This window comes from Mus caroli, chromosome 18 (assembly GCF_900094665.2).
Source record: "Mus caroli chromosome 18, CAROLI_EIJ_v1.1, whole genome shotgun sequence".
Taxonomy (NCBI): domain Eukaryota; kingdom Metazoa; phylum Chordata; class Mammalia; order Rodentia; family Muridae; genus Mus; species Mus caroli.
In genome coordinates this window covers 20,620,108-20,642,473 of record NC_034587.1, presented here as the reverse complement: position 1 = coordinate 20,642,473, position 22,366 = coordinate 20,620,108, and the positions used below count along the sequence as shown (strand labels likewise).

General features: G+C 40.7%; 1 protein-coding gene across 13 annotated transcripts in view; it reads right to left on the bottom strand.

Moving 5' to 3' along the window:
• Dtna (dystrobrevin alpha) overlaps positions 1-22,366 on the bottom strand; it is a 342,602-nt gene that overhangs the window by 25,254 nt on the left and 294,982 nt on the right. For 9 of the 13 annotated variants that reach the window (XM_021151027.2, XM_029471848.1, XM_029471844.1 and 6 more), the window contains 4 exons: positions 13,352-13,439; positions 12,765-12,862; positions 9,628-9,741; positions 3,450-3,546 (listed from right to left, as the gene is read on the bottom strand). In XM_021151027.2, the coding sequence (XP_021006686.1) occupies positions 3,450-3,546; positions 9,628-9,741; positions 12,765-12,862; positions 13,352-13,439 (397 nt within the window). Of the gene's footprint in view, positions 1-1,717; positions 1,739-3,449; positions 3,547-9,627; positions 9,742-12,764; positions 12,863-13,351; positions 13,440-22,366 lie in introns of all 13 variants that reach the window. The other 4 variants (XM_029471842.1, XM_029471843.1, XM_029471845.1 and 1 more) reach the window with 1 other exon arrangement.

Genomic DNA, 22,366 nt, shown 5'->3' with positions numbered 1-22,366 from the left:
CAAGGAGATAAGAGAGAATGAATGTGTAACCTACATTTAGGTCTCTGGCAGATGGCTTCTATCCATGCTACAGCCCTTACTGTGGTGACCCTTCAACATGCAGAGGCTGGGAGGAGCTGCACAGGAAAGGGATAGAAAGGGACGTGACAAAGTTCAACTTAAAGGGCACTCCCACAGCCTGGCTCTATGAATGCATAAAAGCCTTCCAGAATATACTTGGGAAAAGGAGGGAAGGGGTCCCCAAGGAAATGAATTTTAAGGCAAGACAATTGCCCTCTCTGCCCAGAGGGAGGAGGGAGCTTAGATTAGAGCAGCTTGTCTGTTTCTATATGCATGCAAAATAAGAGGCGGGGCAAAGTCTGTTTGCAAAGAGTTATCAAGGGATACACTCTGCCATGATCTAAGTCCAGCAGCCACACCCCAGGGATGCAGGGATGGACAACGGTAGAGGCTACAAATACAGTGCATCTTTAAGACAAGGGAGTCATCCCTGGTGAAAATTTGGCGTCAGTTCAGTAAAGGAATTTTTTCATAATATACAAAATAATGCCGCACATCGTCTTTATTGTCTGAGTTACAGATTGGCTTAACATGTTTCTTTTCTTATTTATTTATTTTTTTTACAGACCTTGGGAATGAAGAGTTAAAAAGTTTCCAGTGTTTTGCAAACATTCTCTGTTACACACAAACACACAGAATGGAAAATAGAAAAGAGCATACAGAAGAGTTAACAGAACTGTTGAGATTGAACAGGTTCAAGTTTCTAATTCACCATGGGTATAATGTGAAATCTTTAAATAACGGAGCTAGGAAACATCATCATACACTTTGCACAGGGTGCTCAAGCTGCTTTTCTTTTGCTCTAGTTTGGTTTGACTTCTCTCGGTGTACGGTTCCTTCTGCTTGCTTCGGAACCTGACTACAAGGTCAAACAGGGCTTCAGAGTATGACCCAGCCCAATGGTCATGATGCCCCTATCTCCAGAAAAATAGGTGTGAATAGGACCTATAAAATCACAGAGCAGAAAGGTCCTCAGGAAGAATGGAAGGGAAGAAAGTTGCCTATTCTTCATAGGATCTTGTTAACCAACAGCTTTGGAGGGAACTAAAGAGGTGTGAAGTGGACAGTCAGCTACCGAGCACAGTCTTACCAGGATTGAACACATCTATGAGCACAGGATGGGTGACATAGCTTATGTTATGTGATGGCAGGGGATTTATTACCCGATCCTTATGAGAAGAGTTTCTATGCCTTTTCAGAGAAATGGAAGCCGAACTGAATGTTCACAGTGTGGAGGTTTGCTCTTGTGGGGCTGCAGCTTGGGCAACAACATTGACCTTTGAGGAGCTCTAATGACTGACCTTCTATCAAGAGAAGGGTCCCGACAATAACCTCAAAGAGCATAACATGAATTTGAAACTTAACACCCTCGAGGATCTGAACAAAACCTTCCCAAGGAATCACAAGTTGTTCTCCCTTCTCAACACAAAACCGCTCTTCATTTGTTGCCGTCAGTAGTAGTGACAGTTGTAACAGAACGCTGAATTTTATAAATCTCAATTCAAGCACTACATTGAAATGGAAGCAAATTAGTATGTTTTTTTTTTCTTTCCAAACTGAAGCAGGAACATACATTAGAGGCCAAAGCAATGAGAAGGTCAGCAGGACAGCAGCCCTCCACTGTTAGTTAAGACCTGCAGTAGGGGACATAACTTACTCCCTGTTTCAGTTCTTCTTCCTACAGAAAGATCGAATCAATAACAATTAGATTACCCAGGGTTCCAACCAGAGCACGTACACAGTGAAGGAAGAGACGGGAGGTATTAACTTGGCTTCAAACACCTCTCCTGGCCTCTGCCAAACCTTCACTTCAGTTCCAAGCCTATTTAGGTATTTGAGACAACAGACCCATTCCTTTCCTCTGTGTCTGATCTGTCTATCCTAGTATTAGTATGTCTTGGTACAAAGTCTGGGTTCAGCTGGGCAGGCTTAATCCCATGGTGGCTGCTGACCAGTAGACTCCTACCTCAGCACTACTGTGGAAGGACCATACAAACAGCAGCAGAGAGATTTTTCAAAATTTCCTGCCATTCGGGGAAGGGCAAGATGGGCTCAGATCTTTATATCTGATGTGTTTTCAAAGGGAAGCAGAAAAGAGATTTTCTGTTGCATCAAATGAGACAATAGGCTAGAAACAGCAGCAGGTCACTATTGATCTAGTCTTACCACAGTACCAGTCAACCCAACCCCCAGTTCTATACTTCCTGTGTGTAACACACTGGAAAGTAAACTTTGTTGAGTAACAATAAAACATTTCCCAAATGGATTATTAAACACAGGACTGATGGCCAAAATGTTGGCTGAGTTATAAAACAAAGCAAAGAAAACAAAAGAAAGAAATGTTGCAAGTAGTTTCTGGAGCAGAAAGCTTCACAACATTGTTGCTAAAAGGAGCTGAAAGAAAGAAAGAAAGAAAGAAAGAAAGAAAGAAAGAAAGAAAGAAAGAAAGAAAGAAAGGAAGGAAGGAAGAAAGGAAGAAAGGAAGAAAGGAAGAAAGAGAAAGGAAGGCAGGAAGGGAGTAGGAAAGGAAAGAGAAAGTAAATAGAAAGGGCAGCAGAGAAACCACAAACGCCTGGTGTTGAGGGAAATTCAGGGACTGAAAACTGGTCTGAACTTCCTGTCTCACAGTGAATGCATAGGGACATTTCCTCGGGGGTATCCTCGCAGAAGTTCCAGCTGTTGCCTTTGGCACATGAGTTCCTGTTTATACTGGTTCCCACTTATTTCTTTCAGGCCAGAAGAACATGGAGCACGGCAGTACTACAGGATGGAGTGGCCATGTGTCCATCTGCTGCTAACTTGGAAAGTAATTCAGTATATACTCATTAAAAGAGATTGCTACTTCCGATGGAAAAACATTGCCCTCAACAGGACTTTGGTCATTTAATACTTTTTCCTTAGAAGAAAGAGGAAATATCCCATTTACAATCCGTACTTGAGACCCAAGGAAGTCATGTGGTTTGTTGAAGCCGCATGAATGCAATAACATATTTACTATTATTGCCAAGACGCATCAGTTACTATTCCTTAATGTTCTGAATTAGACATCAGTCTCTGTATAACCTCATTAGAATTGTTAAGACTGATTAAAAGCATTTATAGACAAATCCAGTTTTATAATTTTCAAGGACATAAAGAGACTGAAAATAAGCAAAGAACTTGCCCTGCGGTCCTTAGCAGCCCAGTTCAAGAAAGTGAGTGAGAATGAAAACTACTATTGATTGACTGCTAGTCTTTCACAGGCCTAAGAAATAGTTCCATAGTTGTGTTTGTACCATTTGGGGAGAAAAGTCACATACAGCAATTGCAAAAGCCATTGCAAATTATGTGCCAACAATTTAAAAACCACCACAATTGTAAGTCAGAAACACTGCTTTAAGGTGTCTTACCTTCAGGAGCTTCATGAGACCTTCCAACTGGACCATCAGCTCTCTCCGGCTCTCCTGGAGAGCAGACATCCTCTGTTCTAGCTCATCCTTTCGCTGTCTAAGAAAAAAGCCAACACCAGAAAATCATTCAAATCAAGCTAATTCCATTTCCCGATTTTGTGGGTGTGTAGTGTGCCGTGTCTAAGAGTGCATGTCTAGACTTCAATAGTGTTACCAGGTAGGTAACTGTCTTAAAGTGGGTAAATGATTGTAATATGAGTGGGGTACTGTTGTTTGAGAGAAGTCACACTACATTTAAGCAGGATAGAAATCCCTTTTGGCATTTTCATGTTTTGTTTATGGTCTGGCTGGCTTTGGTCTGTACACTTGGCTTCAGAAATCAAACAAAAACACAAAAGTACTGAAAAGGGTCAGCCCTACAAATCTTCAAAATCCAAAGTAATTACTATAAATTCACACAATGTTTTCCATGGCCTTTGGAAATCTGACATAGGGAAGCAATTTAACATCTGTTCTAGCATGTGTGCAATTGGTCCGCTTCTGAGGAGAGCTAGTCATGGCCATACTGGTGATAACCAATCTGAAGTATTTGGTTTGGGCTTGGTTTTACAGAGTGAAGTCAGGATAGCTAAGTTCCCACATGTGTGTTCTCTACGATGAATAAAGCTTGTTTTTGTTTTACAGACTTTCTATTACACTGTCAGCAGAAAGGAAAGCCATCTGCACTCTGTCACTTCTGTTGACATTGAGAGGCACTAGAGGGGAAAGAGACGAAACGGCAGGAAAAGGAGTGTTGGCTAGGCTGAGGGGTGAGGGCCTGGCAGCTCAGCTACCTGGCGCTTGAGACAGGGGACTATAAACTCAAGGCTGCCTGGGCTATCCTGTGGGTCCAAGGGTAGCCTGGATAATCACTTGTCCAGTGGGCAAGAGCCCGTCCATCTCAAGGCGAGAACTAAAGAAGGCCTTGGGCTTAGTGGTAAGGCACTTGCCTATCAAACTCAAGATCTTACGCTCAGTTCCCGGTGTGGCAAATAAAATCACCCGAGAGTTGGGTCAGTGATAAAAGCACTTGTTGTACTTCCAGAGGACCTGGGTTCAACTCCCAGCACCCACAGGCTGGCTTAAAACCATGTGAAACTCCAGCTCTAGGGGATCCAATATTCCCTTTTGACTTCTGTGAACACCATAAGCATGTAGAACACATACACATACACAGGCAAATACCCATATGTGCAAAATAACAAAACTAAATAAAATTAAGAAATATAAAACCATAAACATCAAGTAACAAAATAATGTCATATATTAATACCAGGTTTACCACACTTTGTTTATGGTTTGGCCAGCTTTGGTCTATACTCTTGACTTCAAATATCAAATAAAAACCCAAAGTTACTGAAAAGGACTGGCACTGCAAATCTTCCAAATCCAAAGTCATTCCTATAAATTTGCGTGCAGTTTTCCATGGCCTTTGGAAATCTGACATAGGGAAGCAATTTAACATCTGTTCTAGCATGTGTGCAATTGGTACCCTTCTGATGACACACACACACACACACACACACACACACATGCACACACACACACGCACACTCACACATATATATTCCCCTTGACTTCAACGGTGTCTTTAGCTTGGATTGGAATATCAGAGTTTATATTTTAAAAATGATTGGATTCCTTAGTGACATGCATTAATGTATACATGCATATGTCTCAATGGTACAGACAACATACTAAGTTAACTTATAGTAGGGTCTGTGAAATAAAAACTGACAGTAAGTGATATCACAGTGAGTTAGGCTGTGACTTACTCAGCTGAAAGATATTTGTTTATAAGGGGACAGGTTAGGAACATAAATCAAACATTTTAAAATATGTTTTTTTATATAGACTCTATTCTTCACAGTGACTTGAAAATGTAAAACTTATAAATATCACAGCCTTTGGTTCACACATAATAATAACACACATGCCCATATTCTTTTCCTATTTACATTTGTACTTTAAGTAGATAGGTGTCTTGCCTGCACATGTGTCTGCCCTCCATGTTTATGCCTGATGCCTCAGAAGCCAGAAGAGGCCCTCAGATCTGCTGGAACTGAGTTACAGATCTGGAGTTACAGATGGTTATGAGCCATGATGTGAGTACTGAGAATTGAGCATGAGTCTTTTGGATGAGCAGTCATTGCTTTTAACTGCTGAGCCATTTCTCTAGCTGTGTGTGTGTGTGTGTGTGTGTGTGTGTATTAGCACTTGTGATTGACCCTTTAGATAGTTCTTCTTTCTGAATCCAGAGGAAGGGAAGCATCCCATATGTTATAGGTTTTCAGCAGCTTATTTTGCTTTCTGCCTCTTGGGCAGAATCTTTCTAATTTGTATGTTTCATCTCATTCCAAAGTATCTCTCAGTGACAAACACCATGACTGTTTTATCAGCACAGTCGCCTCTGGACATTTTCAGCAGGACTTGGGACAAGGGTTGCTAATATTTCTGATTTATTCTTAGGTTTCACCTCATGCTGTTTCTGTGATTTTTAGCCACAGGAGTTCATTGAGAAGGTCAGCGAAGAAGTTTACTATTGCAGGTAAGCCATACTTAGAGAGGTATTTAAAACCTTAGAAAAAGTGAAGCCTAGCCAACGTAAGTCAACTTTATTGTACATTCATATTATAAAAGTAATCTTAAAAACATGGCACTAAACTTTATTAATGTAATTCATAATGCCTCGGTTCAGCCTTCTCTCCAACTCTTTAGAGCAGCAGTTACCAAGTGAAAGCACAGTTACTAATCGGTGGTGTGCTCTTCACGTCCAAGGCAGTCAAACACAAGGACTAAAGAACAACTTTGCTTTCCCTCTGCTAAGTGTAGGCATCTCTAAATGAATGCCTTTTATCCTGAAGTTCTGTTAGATTATTTTTAATTCAATGCCTATATGTAAGAATCTATGTACTTTTATGATAGTATTAGACCAATAACATCATTATATGAATTACATGTGGCATAATAACACTTCCACAGTAACTTCTTGAATTTGAGATTGGACCACAGTTATAAAAGAAAATGTTTGTCTTAGAAGCATATGTATGCATACTTAATGATCTAGTGTCATGATGTCTCCCACATTTATTTCACTTTAGTGAATCTCAGTTTCCACATTTATATAAGGAGCATAAGAGAGCCTTTCTCCCAGGTTTGCTATTGTGTTCAGTGGTAGAGCACACACGCAGCTTATCACCCACTAAGTGTCAGGAGATGGGCACAGAGGAAGCTCTGCAAATGTGGCTTTCAGGTTCCTTGTGGCTTAAGTAGAAAGTGAAACACAGTCATTGAAAAAGGCCATAGAGATTTTAAGATAAAAATGAAATTGAGTATTTGTTAAAGCAAGCCCAATAATTCCTTGTTTTCTCAAGATAAGATTCAGGAAGGGTGGAGTAGGAAAAGCATGGTAAGGACTCCCATGGCTGCCACTCATTTCTGCCAAGTATGTCCACAGTGACTCTGTAAGAGCTCACTGTTTTAGAGCCCTCATGAAAGTCTCAAATAACAAAACCCTAAACAGAATTCCAGGGTTTTATTTACTCAAATCTGAGTTCAGTGTATCTATGGAATCTCTGAACTCTGGAAATGCTTAGCACAGAGCAAGAAGGGGTATCTGACATGTGTGGCATTTGACACAAATATTTAGAGAAGTATCCTTCTAGAGAGGACAATTTTTCCTGCAGAAAAATAATATATAGAATACAGAGGTAGAGAGAAAATAAGCCACTGGGCACCAGGGAGTGCCAATAGTAAAGAAGTGATTGCTGATTCTGATTCTTTAGGAAGAAGGGCTTGTGCTCAGCAGAGGTCATGGGATGTCCAAATTTGAGGCACAGGAGGGTGGTAAGAACTGTCCCTGTCCCATGATGGCTCCATCAGAAATGGAGAAATATTTAGAACAACATTCTCAGTGACCCCAGGCTCATCCCGCCGTCCCCCTAGTCTATCCTCCAGCTGGAACAGAACACTCTGAGAAGTAAGAGCTGAACAGGAGAGCCATCAAAAATGCGTGTGAGAATTCTTCTCCCAAATCTCTCCTGTAAGACTATGACCAGTAGAAGAGATGGAAAGGGTGCTTCAGGTAGACACAAGGTGCTACTCTGATCCTGGCAGACCAAATGACCATCTGGTTCCCATGTTGCCGAATTCAGCTTAATGTCTTTGAACATTAGGTTTAACTTTGAACTTTAGATGGTGGAGGATCTTCATGACACAATCTGGCAAAAGACCATCGTGCAGTCATTCGCTTTTAAAGCATCAGATGAAGATTGTAAAAATCACCACCACTGTTCTCTTCTACCCATCCCCTCCCTTCTAGGAAACAGTGTAGTTGGATGTGCAAGGACTTGTAGTGTCTCACTGGAGACGGAAGAGAAACCATAGAGGTATCTGGAAGAAATTCTTTGGAAGAATTCCTGTTTCCGTTACTTAAGTCATTATGCTATTAATAACTAAGTTAAATAATTATTGATTATATTCAAGTGTATAAGGCAGCTGCTCTACATTAAGCAGCATCTGAAAGTTCTGCTCATCTCCTTTACAGTCAAGCCTTTGATGGGTCTGCTCTAGTCTTAAGTATGGGAGAGAAAGAGCCTGTGGCCTGGGCCAGGTGGGTTGCAGGGCTCCTCTAGTCTTCATGGGTCTGAGGAGCTGAGCTTGGATGGAACCCCGAGAAACATGCATGAAGGCACACAACATGGACTTCATCACAAGAGCAGGAGGAACTGACTGAGTTTAGTCTCTGGAGGAAGACAAGAGGCTTTAACTCTGCCGGGTTTCTATGAAGATACACCTATACTCACACGGCAGGCAGACTCAGCACATAAACCAAAGGATGGGGACATGTGCTTCTCCACAGTTAAAGCTGCCTGTGAAACATCAATGTGCTCCTCACTGAGGGAATCGACTTCTCTCTTATTTGCTCCATCCTTGCCACATCCAAGACCTGAATCCTTGCCACATCCAAGACATGGTGCTAAGACAGTTTCCTAGGAGGAACCTACAATAATACCTACATCGTGCAGCAAGAAGTACTGGGGACAACTGCAGCCCTCATCCAAAGCAGACTCCTTTAGACTTCTACCTGAGATGGCACTGACACCCAAGAGAGTAGTCCTGACTTTTCCTAGTTCCTTCCAACTCAGTTATCCTAAGGTGATTGATTAGACAAGACTAGGTTTCCCACTAATAAAGGAACACAGAGGTGCGACCTCTATTTTAAAGGCAGTACAGGGCATCAGACCCAACCTCTCACATGTTCTGTGTAAGGACTGTACCAATGAGCTAGCTATGATACTTTTAAAAAACATTTAGACAACGTCCTATTATGTTACTTAGGCTAGTCTTGAACTCATGATCTTCTTGTCTCAGCATATCTTTATTGCCTGGAATTCTAGGCCTGTACCACATAGCATGACTCTTGAAGATACGATTTAGAGAAAAATCAGACTCTGTTTTGTGAGCTATATATAAATCTTCCAATTTAGCAACCCTGATGTTTATATAGCTGCTTATGTGTTTGCTTTTAACGAGCACCCATTTTGATAGTGTAAATAAGTAAAAACAGTCAAGTGAAACTTTTTTGTTTCACGAAGATATATTGCTTTTGATCTAAGGAACATTTTGTCTTTTTCCCAGTGTCTGGTAAAAACCAGAGTCTCTCAAAATTGTTCAAATGTCAGTGATGAAGTGTGTTTTATTGAAAAACAAAGATGAGCAGCTATGGTGGTGTGTCAGGACTGTGTGCTGGCTAGCTGCTGCCAGACTGTGCTAAAGAGCTCAAACACTGCAGCTGGGGATGGCTCAGAGAGCCAGATTTCACATCTCTAACTCTTACATGAATGTCAGATAAGCACAGTGCTCCCCTGATAACCTTAATAGTCTTCAGGCAGATGCAGGGGATCCTTAGAGTAAGCTGGCTAGGTACACTAGCCACAACAGTGAGCTCTGGCTGAGTGAGGGATTCTGGGAATGTCGGCAGATGACAGCTAACCTCAGGCTCCTACATGTATGCCCAGATACATATGTACCTGACTGCCTGCATACAGGCCCTCCCACAAGATGCACTTAAAAAAAAACCAAAAATCCAGATCTTAAACATTTGTGTTCCCCGGGTTAATTTGGGTCTTTCTCTTACCTGAGGAGCCGGAGTTCTGCCAGCAAGGTTGGGTTCTGCTGAGCTTTCTCTGGTGTGGGCTGGGAAGCTTGCTCATGTTCTACCCGAAGTCTCTGAATCTCTTGTAAGATTTCTCTTGGGAGAGAGGGAAGGAAAGAACTGGAGTCAGTGGCCTCCCAAGACACTGACATATGGATGCCCCAGGCCAGCAGAACAGTCAAAGTGGGTGGTCTTGTATTTAAGAGCACAGCTGACCTTCTTCATCTGGGGATGCCCTGTAGCTGTGTAGTTTTGCCTATCAGTGGTAGGATGGGTGAAGGGAAGGCTCTCACCTCTCTCTAGCACTTCCAAACAAACTATGCAGGCTGTGCAGTGCATTGCTGTGTGTTTTCCCCAGGACCTATCCTCTCCCCAGTAAGTCATGTGTTGCTGTGGAAACACATCCAATATTGTCGAGGCAACTGTTTGGTATCTCCTATTATTTATGATCACACTCTGACACCACCAGAGACCCATCAATACCAAATGAAAGGTGCTTAGAGAGAGAGAAGAAAGTTTAAATGATGCATAATTAACAAAAATAAATATCCTTAATCTCTTACTGAGAAAAAGCTTTCTTGCTGAAATTATCAGACAAATCCAAAAGTCACAATTTTTAATTTTTTTCTTTACTTTACATCTTCAGTTTTAACAATGGATTGCAAAGAAGGCAGCCTTACAAGGAAAGGCTCTTAAAAAAGATTTATTGTAATTGAGCCTGTGACATAGAGTGCTATTGGTGGAACCTCTGCCAGGCAATGGGATATGTCAGTCTGTTATTGATGCTGGTCTACCCTGCACATGGATGAGTATTAGGGTGGCCATCAGTGGCGTGCAACTGTGCAAGGCAAATTATATGAAAGTAGATTTAAAGCCATTAACTAGGATTATTAGTTATACACTCTTGGGGGGAAATGGAAGTGTCAGCTTTCTACTTAGCAAACTACCCGAGTGCCGGTAAGCGAGCACAAACACCGAGAAAGGAGACTAAGCCTGATGAGCAAGTTCAAGGGTGAGGCAGCTTCCTAGCTTTCAAAAGTTTAAATTGACACAAAATTGTCCATTTTATAGAGCAATACAATAACACAATGCACATGTATAAGAAATAATAAATTAGGCTAATGTACATTTCTTTTAGAGGGAGTGTTAGACTTGTCTAAGTCGGGTAACGGGGTACCAAAGTATAGATAGCAAAGATCAGTCTGGAATTCTATAACACAACAGGGTGGTTATAGCTTTGAATAATAATTTGAGAATCAGGAGGCCTGGGTATGGTGAGAAGGTTGGACTATATCAGTGGCTTTTCCCCTGGTGCTTTGGGGTAGAAAGTTTCTTTAAAGGAATATCTCATGGAAACTCACCTTCCATATAAAGAGGAGAGGGAGCCACTGTGGTTACAGAGAGTGCAGGTCCACCTGCTGCTACCTTGTTTCCCCTCCTTCTTCAGGATTCTGAGGCTACCGAGATCTGAGTTGTGCCACAGAGAGTGCCTGCCTGCATGTGCAGGACTAGGTACTGGTTGGGTCTGCTGGTTTAAGAGGGCTGAGTTCACCATGGATGAGCTGCTCCTCTGGGGTGGGGCAGGGAACGCTAGGAATCATTCATGCCCAAGAGCAGGATAGAGCTCTCTCCTCCCCTTCCCCACCTCACAACTCTCTTCTCTTCTCCTCCTCTCCTTCTCTTTCCTTCCATCCCCCCTGTCCTGTTCCCTCCCCTTCCCTCCCCTCCCGTTCCTTTCCTGCCTCCTCCCCCAGGTTTATAAGCTTGAGCTTAGGGGTGCACAATACAAAACCATCCAGAAACCAGCAGTAAAATGGTGCCATGGCACAGCCTATGTAATTAAAACATTCCCAGCACTTCCTGCTGATTGTAAAACCAGGACAAGCCCCAGATGAAGGCAGATGTAACTGGGGAGGAAGAGATTGGGCCACAAACTGAAGGGGTTCTGGAGGGGTGAAAGGGCAGGTGAGTGGAGCAGCCTAGAGGAAATATTTATGGGTCAGTAGGTGCAGACTTTGTTCCCCTCTGACTGTAAGGGGCACAGCATGGAGCCTGACATGTGTGGGTCAGGCCAGGTCTGACACATCCTCCTGATGCTGCAGACCTCAGTCTTGAGCTGGACATTCTACTCTACCCGTCATTCTCACTCCCAACTGCCCATTTTCTCTTTGTATCAGACAGATATGCGGAAGAAGCAAGAGAATAAACGAAAAGGGGTCCTTTAGTGAAGCCTGGATGTGTTAAGATTGTCATTGGGAAATCTGTGGAAAGTAAAGGGAAGGGTAGAAGCTCTTTGATGGAATTTCCAGAACACTCCACCAGTCGTTACTGTTTTGTCTACTCATCTACTGGTTATGTTATGCTGTCTCTGGCACCATCTATTCACCCTGGACTTAGTCACGTGGACTTCTATTCATCACGGACTTAGTGCTCTCACCAGCACTACCCAGCCCTGGGAAGATGCACTCTGTGTGTTTAGTTAGCTGATTACTCTATCAGAAACATGAAGACATTTTACCACATGCCCCACCACAGATCTTCATTTTTAGCCTTATGGACAGTTTTCAATATTGATATTTTTATTTTCACCCTTCATCTCAGCCCCTTGGATTTACTCTGGGAAGTTATTACCTTTCTCAAAGATTATTTGATTTTTACCTGTACTTCTTTATTTTGTGTTTCATGGCCAAATTTCTTAACATATCCAATGAACACCTCATCTTCTACACAATGTTGACCCCAACTCCCTCAACCTGGACTACAGTGATAAAGCAGAGAATGTTGCCATTGGGGAGAGAGGGGGACAGGATGCATTGCTTTTTAATGTTAACTATATGACATGTAGTAGCGGCCATTGTGCCCACTTTAGAGGATTTCTGAGGTGTGATGGAGGAAAGGCAGTACACATGTTCTATAAAGAACATCTCAAAGCAAAGGCCACTCTTCTGGTTTCTGTCATTCAGAAGCTTGGTTGGCTGCTGTCAATCCTGACTTCGGACCTCTCTTTCCTTAGAAGCCACAGTGTGCCTTAGGAGATGGAAGAAGGGAGGGAGAAGCGATGCCTATCTGGCTTTGTCTGTTGGAAACTAGGAATGCATGAAAGGTCTGTGTAGCCTTACCTGTTCTTGTTCTCTAGCTCTGCAATCAGCTGCCTTTGCTGTTTATTTGCATCAATGGTGAAGGAGATGTCAGGGGCACTCCTCTGCTGTGTGGGCTGCTGTAAAACATGTAGTTGACATTATTTAATATTTGGAATGTGAACTCACATGTGAGATGGGAATCATGGTATATACATACAGGGAAGAAGAAACTATTCCATGGGAGGGGGCGGGCAAGAACAAAAAATTAAATTGCTCTTCCTTCTAAGAGCAAACCATTCTACAGATCTCAAATATGCCTACACAATGTAAACCAAAAACTCCTTTCTCAGGTTCTCCAATACAGAGACCATATTAGGTAAAGCAAGGTATGGGAGCTCCAGTTGGGAATGACACACTACTGTAGAGCTTTTGCTCTGTTCACAATATTTTTAAAGCTGGGAGTACATTACCAAGATACCATGATTATGGCACCAAAGACACAAACAATAGAACAAGCACCAATTCTCTTCTTAACTAGCACCAGGCATAATGATAATCATAGACTAGGGTCATTTGAAGCTAAAGGATCCTGGAGGCCAACAAATGCATCCTTTCATTCTACTTACGGATGAGGAGGATTCTGCTGCCAGTCGTGCGGCGTACCTGGCGATCAGCCTGTGTTCTTCATCAAGCCGGTTTGAACTCTCAAGCATACTATAGAGAAATAGGCAAACAGGATACTGTCAGGTCACTGAGAAGAGATTGATGTTTTCCTATAACTGTTAGGGGCTTTGGGTTTTTCAATGCCAAATATTTTTAAGCTCTCCAAATGTCTCTTAGATTAATGATCTTCAATTTGGGTTCATGACATGATCTGATGTGAGGCTGGGAAGATCAATAATATGTCCTTGCTCAGACAGTTCAATAATCTTATTAAGAAATCTCTGGCCCGTCAGCAGTGGCACATGTCTTTAATCCCAGAACTTGGGAGGCAGAGGCAGGTGGATTTCTGAGTTCGAGGCCAGCCTGGTCTACAGAGTGAGATCCAGGACAGCCAGGGATATACAGAAAAACAAAACAAAACAAAACAAAACAAAACAAAACAAAACACAAGAAAAAAAAAGAAGAGAGAAAGCTCTGGTGAGAAGAGACATGACTTTTCTGATGTTTAAGATATAAACATATTTTTCTTTTTAATTTAATTTGTTTTTAATGTTCTTATTTCATTTCATTTCATAAATAATGCATGTCAAAAAGTGACATTACAAAATATGGAAGTAGGCAGGAATAGCAAAGACCCAGGTGTATTGTTGAGCCAATGACCCCTGCCGGCTGGCACTCACAGAATATGGCAGAGGAAAGGAATCTCATTTCTAATATATGACTTTAAAAGACTGTGGCTACCATTCTGGGTGTTCTGTTTCTTGCTTGTTCTATTATGATACTTGTCTTGAGGGAATCTGGATCCCATGTCATAAATCTGCCGGGATGACAAAGGCCCAAACCAACCAGGAACCAAGAGAATGAATCCCTATTGGTTGAGGCAGTTATTGATCCCAGAGGTAGCTGGACCATCATTCCACAAACATCCTCCAGTCAAAAGCATCTTGCTAAGCCAAGCCCAGATTCTTTCATCAAACTGTGAGATGATGTTTGTTGCTTTAATTTGATAATCTCTAGGGTTATATGCTGCCCTGTGAGAGATGGGTTATATGGCTGTGAATAATGCCCCTTCTCAGGCAATCCATGGTTTCAATTTGCTTTCAAAGACAGAGGATAAAGTGGTGACTCCCAATGGCATCAATAGAAAGTATTTAGTGGCTCCTATCCATTTTTTAGAAAATGCTCACACTAGAATAAGGCTGAGTGAGTCTCTGAAACCAGTGCAAGTATGAGTAGTATGAACTCTCTCATATTTCAGAAAATTTCACCTTCTGAAACTCTTCCCTAAAGGCTATGCTTTAGGTGATGCTAAGGAAAGTTTAATGAGACATAACAATAACACTAATCTTGTTAACAGATTAATCTTGGTTTGTTTTTATACATTGTTAAATGTGTTTAAGACATATACACAGACTCAAGCTTGGAAACTGGTTATCATTCCCAAGAATATTTATATCACTGTCCACTGGCCCTTCTACTTTTATTCTTTTAAATAAAAATAGTAAGGGCCAGAGAGTTTGTTCAGTCACTAAGAGCATTGGCTACTCTGAGGAGGCTACTCTCAGTACCCACATGGTATCTATAGCCAACTCCAGTCCCAGGGGATTTGACACCTTCTTCTGGCCTCTGGAACCAGACACACATGTGGTGCAGAAACATACATGGAGGCAAAACACTCACATACATAAAATAGATAAAAAATGAACTAATAACGATACTCATGATTGTTTATGAAAACACACACTCCTATGCCAGTACCACCAATAGTTTTCCATTCTGAAGACTCAGATTCATAAAGTAATACACAATTATTCTACATGTAAATTTACATATAAAGGTGATAGGCAAAACAGTCTCTTAAACTTTATTTTAAAGTGAGAAGGTGAGCAGATCTCTTCATGTTTACTAAGCCAAGGAGCTCATCTGTGTTTAGTTGAGTTTGTCATTGTAACAATTTTGCCAGGGCATCTGGAACATTCTCCATGGCTTTTAGGTTTGTTCTTACCTACATCCCTTACACCTGCTAACCCTGCCAGTCTTAATATTGAACAGTGCCATTATAGACTTAGACACTCTCTGTGGACTGCAATAAACGAACATTCCAGAATTCCCCAATTTACCAATGCATCTCTATCCGCATACAAGTCTTTTCCTTCTGATGGTACAACTGAGGTAACAGATGCAATAAATGTCCAGCCAACTGCCTGAAACACATCATGGGCTAAAAAGTATTAGCTACTACATTATTTTGCCACTTGATAACTTTGTGAGTCACATTAATGATTCTTGTCTCTTTACAAACTCAGCCCCTGTCTGAACCATGTACAGCAGTTGGTCGGTCTCAAACTTTAAAGTCTAAGCATGCTACTTAGGGGGTGTGAAACTTTCGTTTCTGAATTCTAGTTGCATTGGTGGGACTGACTGAGGTTTAGGGAGTAACCTGAGAATCTGAACTTCTGAAGAAGTTTCAGAAGATTATATTCCTGGTCTACAAGGATCCCTTAGTGGAAAGATCTAGAAGTTCTAAAAATTTAAATAAGACATCTACATACAAGAAATAAGAACCACATGAAATATACACTTTGTGAATATTTGAATGATATTAACATAACTGTTGGATATTTTACAGATGTTTTCCTGAGATAAGAAAATTTTAGAATGCAGAACTTACATCATATTTAATATCAATCCAAAGTCGAGTTGACATAATTTAAACAAAATAAGGCAGAATTACTTCTGTAAAATTGATGTTTGAGTATGAGTAGATATGTATCTCTTTATAAAAAATGTCTGCATTATGCAGGGCTTGAGATGGCCACATTTCTTATTATAGCTTTAGGAGAGAGGGAAAGCTATTCTGCCTTTCCTTTAGACAAATGCCTAACCTACTAGGAGACCATTTAGCTTGATTTGAACATGTCTATCATTTCTGGTTGGTGTATTAGAGAATAACCGCCTAATCCTACATAGTTTGTGCAGGTTAAAATACCTGGTGCTCCAGGCTCAAGACCACCATCCATCTTAGTGCTTGAAAGTGACTTTGTCATGAACACTTGTGAGTGCTTTGATAAATACATTATAAAAAACCTAGTAAAAGTATTTTTTATTATGAATGACCTGCAAGCAAATAAAGTATGAAGGTTATATAAAATGCCTCCTGGCAATGCAAGCCACAAGGATATGAGATGCTGTCTCAGAAGCGATAACTCACACCCCACGCCTTTCTTCCCCCAGCATGGGGTGAATGCGCACTGTGGTGATCCATTACTCGGCTCTGCATACAAATGATTTATGAGTCTGCATGAGCCTTTCAGGATGTTCAAATTGCACACAGGTGAACACGACATTCCTCTGATAAAGTCCATTATTTCAAGACTTCAGCTACATACAGGTGAAAATAAATGACCAGTAACCCGTAAATCATTAAAATAAATACCAAGCCCAGCACTATCTCTAGTGCTAACTGTTCATTTGAGGACTTGACAATCAGTAACCTATAAGATGATGATATGCTAAAGGTAACTGCTGCTCTGTTGGCTACTTTTGGAATGAAGGGATGTTATATTGAAAATGCTTCAAGGTTTTTTATTAGCTATTTTCTTTATTTACATTTCAAATGTTATCTCCTTTCTTGGTTTCCCCTCTGAAAACCCCCTATTCCTATCCCCTCCCCCATCTCCTTGCTCACCAAACTACCCACTCCTGCTTCCTGGCCCTGGCATTCCCCTACACTGGGGCATAGAGCTTTCACAGGACCAAGGGCCTCTTGTCCCATTGATGACTGACTAGGCCATCTTCTGATACATATGCAGTTGGAGCCATGAGTCCCACCATGTGTACTCTTTGGTTGGTGGTTTAGTCCCTGGGAGTTCTGGGGGTACTGGTTACTTCATATTGTTGTTCCTCCTATGGGGCTGCAAACCCCTTCAACTCTTTGGGTCTTTTATCTAGCTCCTTCATTAGGGACCCTGTGCTCAGTCCAAAGGATGGCTGTGAGCATCCACTTCTGTATTTGTCAGGCACTGGCAGAGCCTCTCAGGAGACAGCTATATCAGGCTCCTGTCAGCAAGCACTTGTTGGCATCCACAATAGTGTTAGTGATTGTATATCCCCAGGATCCCCAGGTAGGGCAGTCTCTGGATGGTCATTCCTTCAGTCTCTGCTCTATACTTTGTTTCTGTAACTTCTTCCATGGGTATTTTGTTCCCCCTTCTAAGAAGGAATGAAGTATCCACACTTTGGTCTTTCTTCTTGAGTTTCATGAGGCTTGTGAATTGTATTTTGGGTATTCTGAGCTTCTGGGCTAATATCCACATAACAGTGAGTGCATATCATGTGTGTTCTTTTGTGATTGGGTTACCTCACTCAGGATGATATCCTCCAGATCCATCCATTTGCCTAAGAATTTTAGAATTCATTGTTTTTAATAGCTGAGTGTATTGTGTAAATGTACCACATTTTCTGTATCCATTACTCTGTTGAGGGACATCTGGGTTCTTTCCAGCTTCTGTCTATTATAAATAAGGGTGCTAGGAACATAGTGGAGCATGTGTCCTTATTACATATTGGAGCATCTTCTGGGTATATGCCCAGGAGAGGTATTGTTGGGTCCTCAGGTAGTACTATGTNCANTTTTCTGAGGAACCACAAGACTGATTTCCAGAGTGGTTGTACAAACTTGCAATCCCACCAGCAATGGCATACTTGGAATTTCAGGTGATACCCAGTCAAGCAGTGCTTAGTAAATTGAAGTTTTGCAAAGATTTCTGGGAACTCAGGTCTGTTCCATTTATTTGATTCTTTTGGGGATGTGTGGACCTGATTTGACTTCCAGGGTGGGTCATTCAGGGAAAACCATGATGTAATTCATAAGGCAATAGAAAAACTTCCATGTTCTCTTTGAATACCTTTGCTTTTTTATTATTATTTGTTTGGATAAAGACACTCCAGATTAATTTTAAGGTTATCAAGTCTGATGCATTATCCTATTAACACTATGTAGCTAATGCAGTAACTCTCAACCTTCCTAATTTTGTGACCCTTTAATACAGTTCCTCATGCTGTGGTGACCCCCAACCATTGCTATTTCATAATTGTAATTTTGTTACTTCTATGAATTGTAATGTAAATATTTGTGTTTTTATGATGGTCTTAGGCAACCTCTGTGAAACGGTTGTTAAACCCCCAAAGGGGTCACAGCCCACAGGTTGGAAACTGCTGAGCTTCTGAGAAGCTTACTTAAGAAGGGATTATTTGTTAACTCTTAAGTGAAAGATTAAAAAAATGTGTGTGTCTGTGAATGCTCATGTGTATACATCTATGTCTCTGTATGTGCACGTGTATTTATGTATGTGTTTGTGTGTGTGTTTTTCATACATGACACAGCACACATGTCGATCCCAAGGCAATTTGTGGAAGTCAGTTCTCCCCTTCTACTATGTGTGTTCCTGGGATCAAACTCAGGCCATGGAGTCTGGTAGCAAATACTGTTACCTGATGAACTATCTCAGCAGCCTGGAAGGTTGTACTTTTTATTTTACCAGGTTATCTCCTATATTTTACAGGTGGCTGAGAATGAAATGTTATGGGTAGACAATACTGTCCAAGAATTGGAAGACAGTAAGCATAAGAGAGTTGAGGTTGAAAAGGATGATGTAATCAATCCTAGGGCCTGGTGATTTTATATGACTAAAATATGGAGAGGGAAAGAGTTAAGTCTTAAAGTTTATCATCAGGAATCTTGAATGAGTGGTTTGCAAGGAAAAGGCATCAAGAAATGCTATCATTCGATCAATATAAACTTGCTACAGTGGCTTCTCATAAGAAAGTCTTCAAACTCCTTTATTAAGCCTTCCACTCTATAACCTGGTCGGTTAAAATAAGAGTTATGCATTCAATCAAGCTTTTGCTTACAGATTAAAAACACAGACACATAGGGTAAGTGAATTCAGGGTCAAAGTATGTTATGGAGCGAGATGCATCTTCCTCTGAATTTATTTATCGTAGCCCCAGTACCCCACTAACTTTAATCTATGACTATCTTTGTAGAGAAGGCTTTAAAATAGATACTTAAAGTTGCATGACATCATAAGCCATAGGTGCTAATTCCACATGACTGGTGTCCTTAAGCCATAGGTGCTAATTCCACATGACTGGTGTCCTTTAAGAAGAGGTTCCATGATATAAGTTACTGTGGCACGTCATGACTTTATTTTATTGTTTTATTTTTCTAGAGACAAGGTCTCATGTAGCCTAGAGTGGCCTCAAAGTCACTGATTGGTTAAGTATGACCTTGAACCTCATATCCTGCCTCTACTTCTGGTGGTGTTAGGAGTTCAAGCCTATGCCTCTATGTTTAGTGTATGTGGTGCTGGAGATCAAACCTGGGGATGCATGCACACTAGGCAAGCATTCTACCAACCGAGTGACATCCCTAGCTCTGGGGGACAGTTCTAAATAAGTTGTATTACAAATCCACTTAGCAATAAATCTACTAGTAATATAGTATACAATTTTCTGTACTCGAGGGCAAGAACAGACCAGTTTTAACCTAGTTATAGGAGATCAAGAATTTAATCAAGAGACAGCAACTGATTGTGATATCAAATTACAGTGGATAGCCTTTAGCTACTTCCCCCCTTTCTCCCTTATAGAGTTTTGAGAACCATACTGGGCCATCTGGACAGTATGAGTATATACATAATCTAGATTTGTTTTCAATATTTTGTTCTGCCAGCCAGAGATATTTTCCCACAAATCACGAGTAAGCCTGGGTAGGCTGTAAGCTTTAGAGAGGGAAGCAAGTCCAAGCTCTCAATGTGTTTCCTTGAGAAACTCCCTCCTCCTTCCTTGGAGAAGGGCTTTATAAATCATACAGTGTTAAAAATCACATTTTCATTGAGCTGCCATTTAGTTGTTTGGCTTAGCTTATATTAGAACCACGAACAGTGTAAGTGTTTCTTTAACTTGGAAGCAGAGTATTTAGAAATGAGCCAGTTTCCCACAGTGTTAAGTAATTACTGTAGAATATCTCGCATCTCACAAAGGGTGAGAAGAGAATGCGCTTCTGCATGCAAGCCCTCACCACCATTCAACCTTGGGTCACTCCTTATATCTGGCCCACATTTTCTTATTAGCAAAATGGAAATAAGAATATTTAGCCTTCTAAAGAAAAAACTTAAATAGTTTAGTACTACAAACAAATGCATAATTTTTGAAACATTTTATAGATTTTATTATGGCTATTTTGTCCATAAAAGAAATCAAAGAGAAAAATTCTTGTTATTTTAAATCTTAAAATTAAAACAAAATAAATCATGGTAATAATTCATAAAGGGTAACATGTTAGCAGCTACTATGCTTACTGATAATGTGCTCAAAAATATTTCTTAAAAGGAAATAAAAACAGTATAGGAAGAGATGCAGATTTGGTAAGTAGACGTGTGGAGGCAGTCAGCCAGACAGGTATTATTCACGGCAGCTGTCTGTAGGACACATGCAGAGGTTTAACAAGAACAGATGTAGCATAGTGGTTATGAACTGTGATAGACAATCTTTAAAATCTCCATTTACTATTTAGTTAGCAGCTGTGTAACTGGGGGTGGGGTTTCAGGTAAACTCCCTAAAATGTTATTATTATAGATGGAAATGAACATATTTACTCTGTGGACTTGCTTTGAGGATCAGAAGTCATGCATATAACATTTTTTTTTAAAAATAGAGATGTTTAGCATGAGGCGAGTGTTAGTTACCTGTTATTATTACATTATTTATGTTATTACATCATCATTACATTTCACCATAACTGATGATAAAGGCGTCTAGCTACACTGCTGATAATACATGACAATATACATGTCTAGTATCATGACTTCTGACTAAACACAAGGGAGGAAGATATGAGAAATCTGAAAATGTTGGAACTTCATTTGCAAGAACACAAATAAACAAATGTAATATGGAGACGGCGATTTGAGTTCACCATATCCATCAGTTTGAGGTCCTCTTTGTTTTCCAGTACAAACCCTTCTTGGCTCTTGCCAAGCAGATATCAGGTGTGTTTGTTGGGTAGCTTTATGCTCTAAAGTGACCATCAAGTCAATACTATTAATGACTCAAGTAAGGAAAATTATGAGATGCAACAAACCCTGAGCTTTTCTCATTGGAGATTTCTCTGTTGCAACCTTCATGAGAAAAGGACAAAGTCACGCAATGGGAGTGGTCCCAGCATGCTTAGAGCTATTTAGGAGAGGATAGAATGAGATCACAGCTGCTGACTTCTTATTGGCTCCATAGTGACTGTATTTTAAGATGACTGATAAGTTTTTTAATAAGTAATTCTGTACTAGACTTTAGTATTTTAGTCACTGTGTAACATTTGGAGAGTACATTTATTATAAATAAGATTAAATTAATAAGTAGCTTTGAGAGGCTGAGGTTAGGAGAAAGTAGACACTACTTGACCTTATAAGCTCAGAAAATTTGAGCAAGATTGAAGTTTTGACTGCTCAAGGAGTAAAATATAGGATGAAATTAAACCACTGTGACAATTGCACATTAAAAATTCAAATTAATGTGTTCATTTTTATACCTACTAAGACAAATAGTGGATCACTAATTCATCAATTATAAAATTCTCCCATGTATCAGTCCTGTAAAAGGTATCAGAAACAGCAATAGGGATGAAGTTTGCAAACAATCATGGAAGGAGAATGTTGTAGAAACAGAGTCCAGCAACAGAGTGGGGAGAGCCACAGCACAGATGTGTGTCTGCTATGTGCCTGCGGGATGCTATGAGGATTTAAAAAATTAATAAAAGGAATTTGAACAATATATGATATTGTGAGTTGTAGCCACACTCATTCTTCACCGCCTATTCCCATCCCCCCCCCTTCATGACCCCCTCCTTCCCATTGAGTTCGCCACGTAAGATGGCTAGTTTTGGCTATCAACTTGATAGCCTTAAGAAATATCCAGGG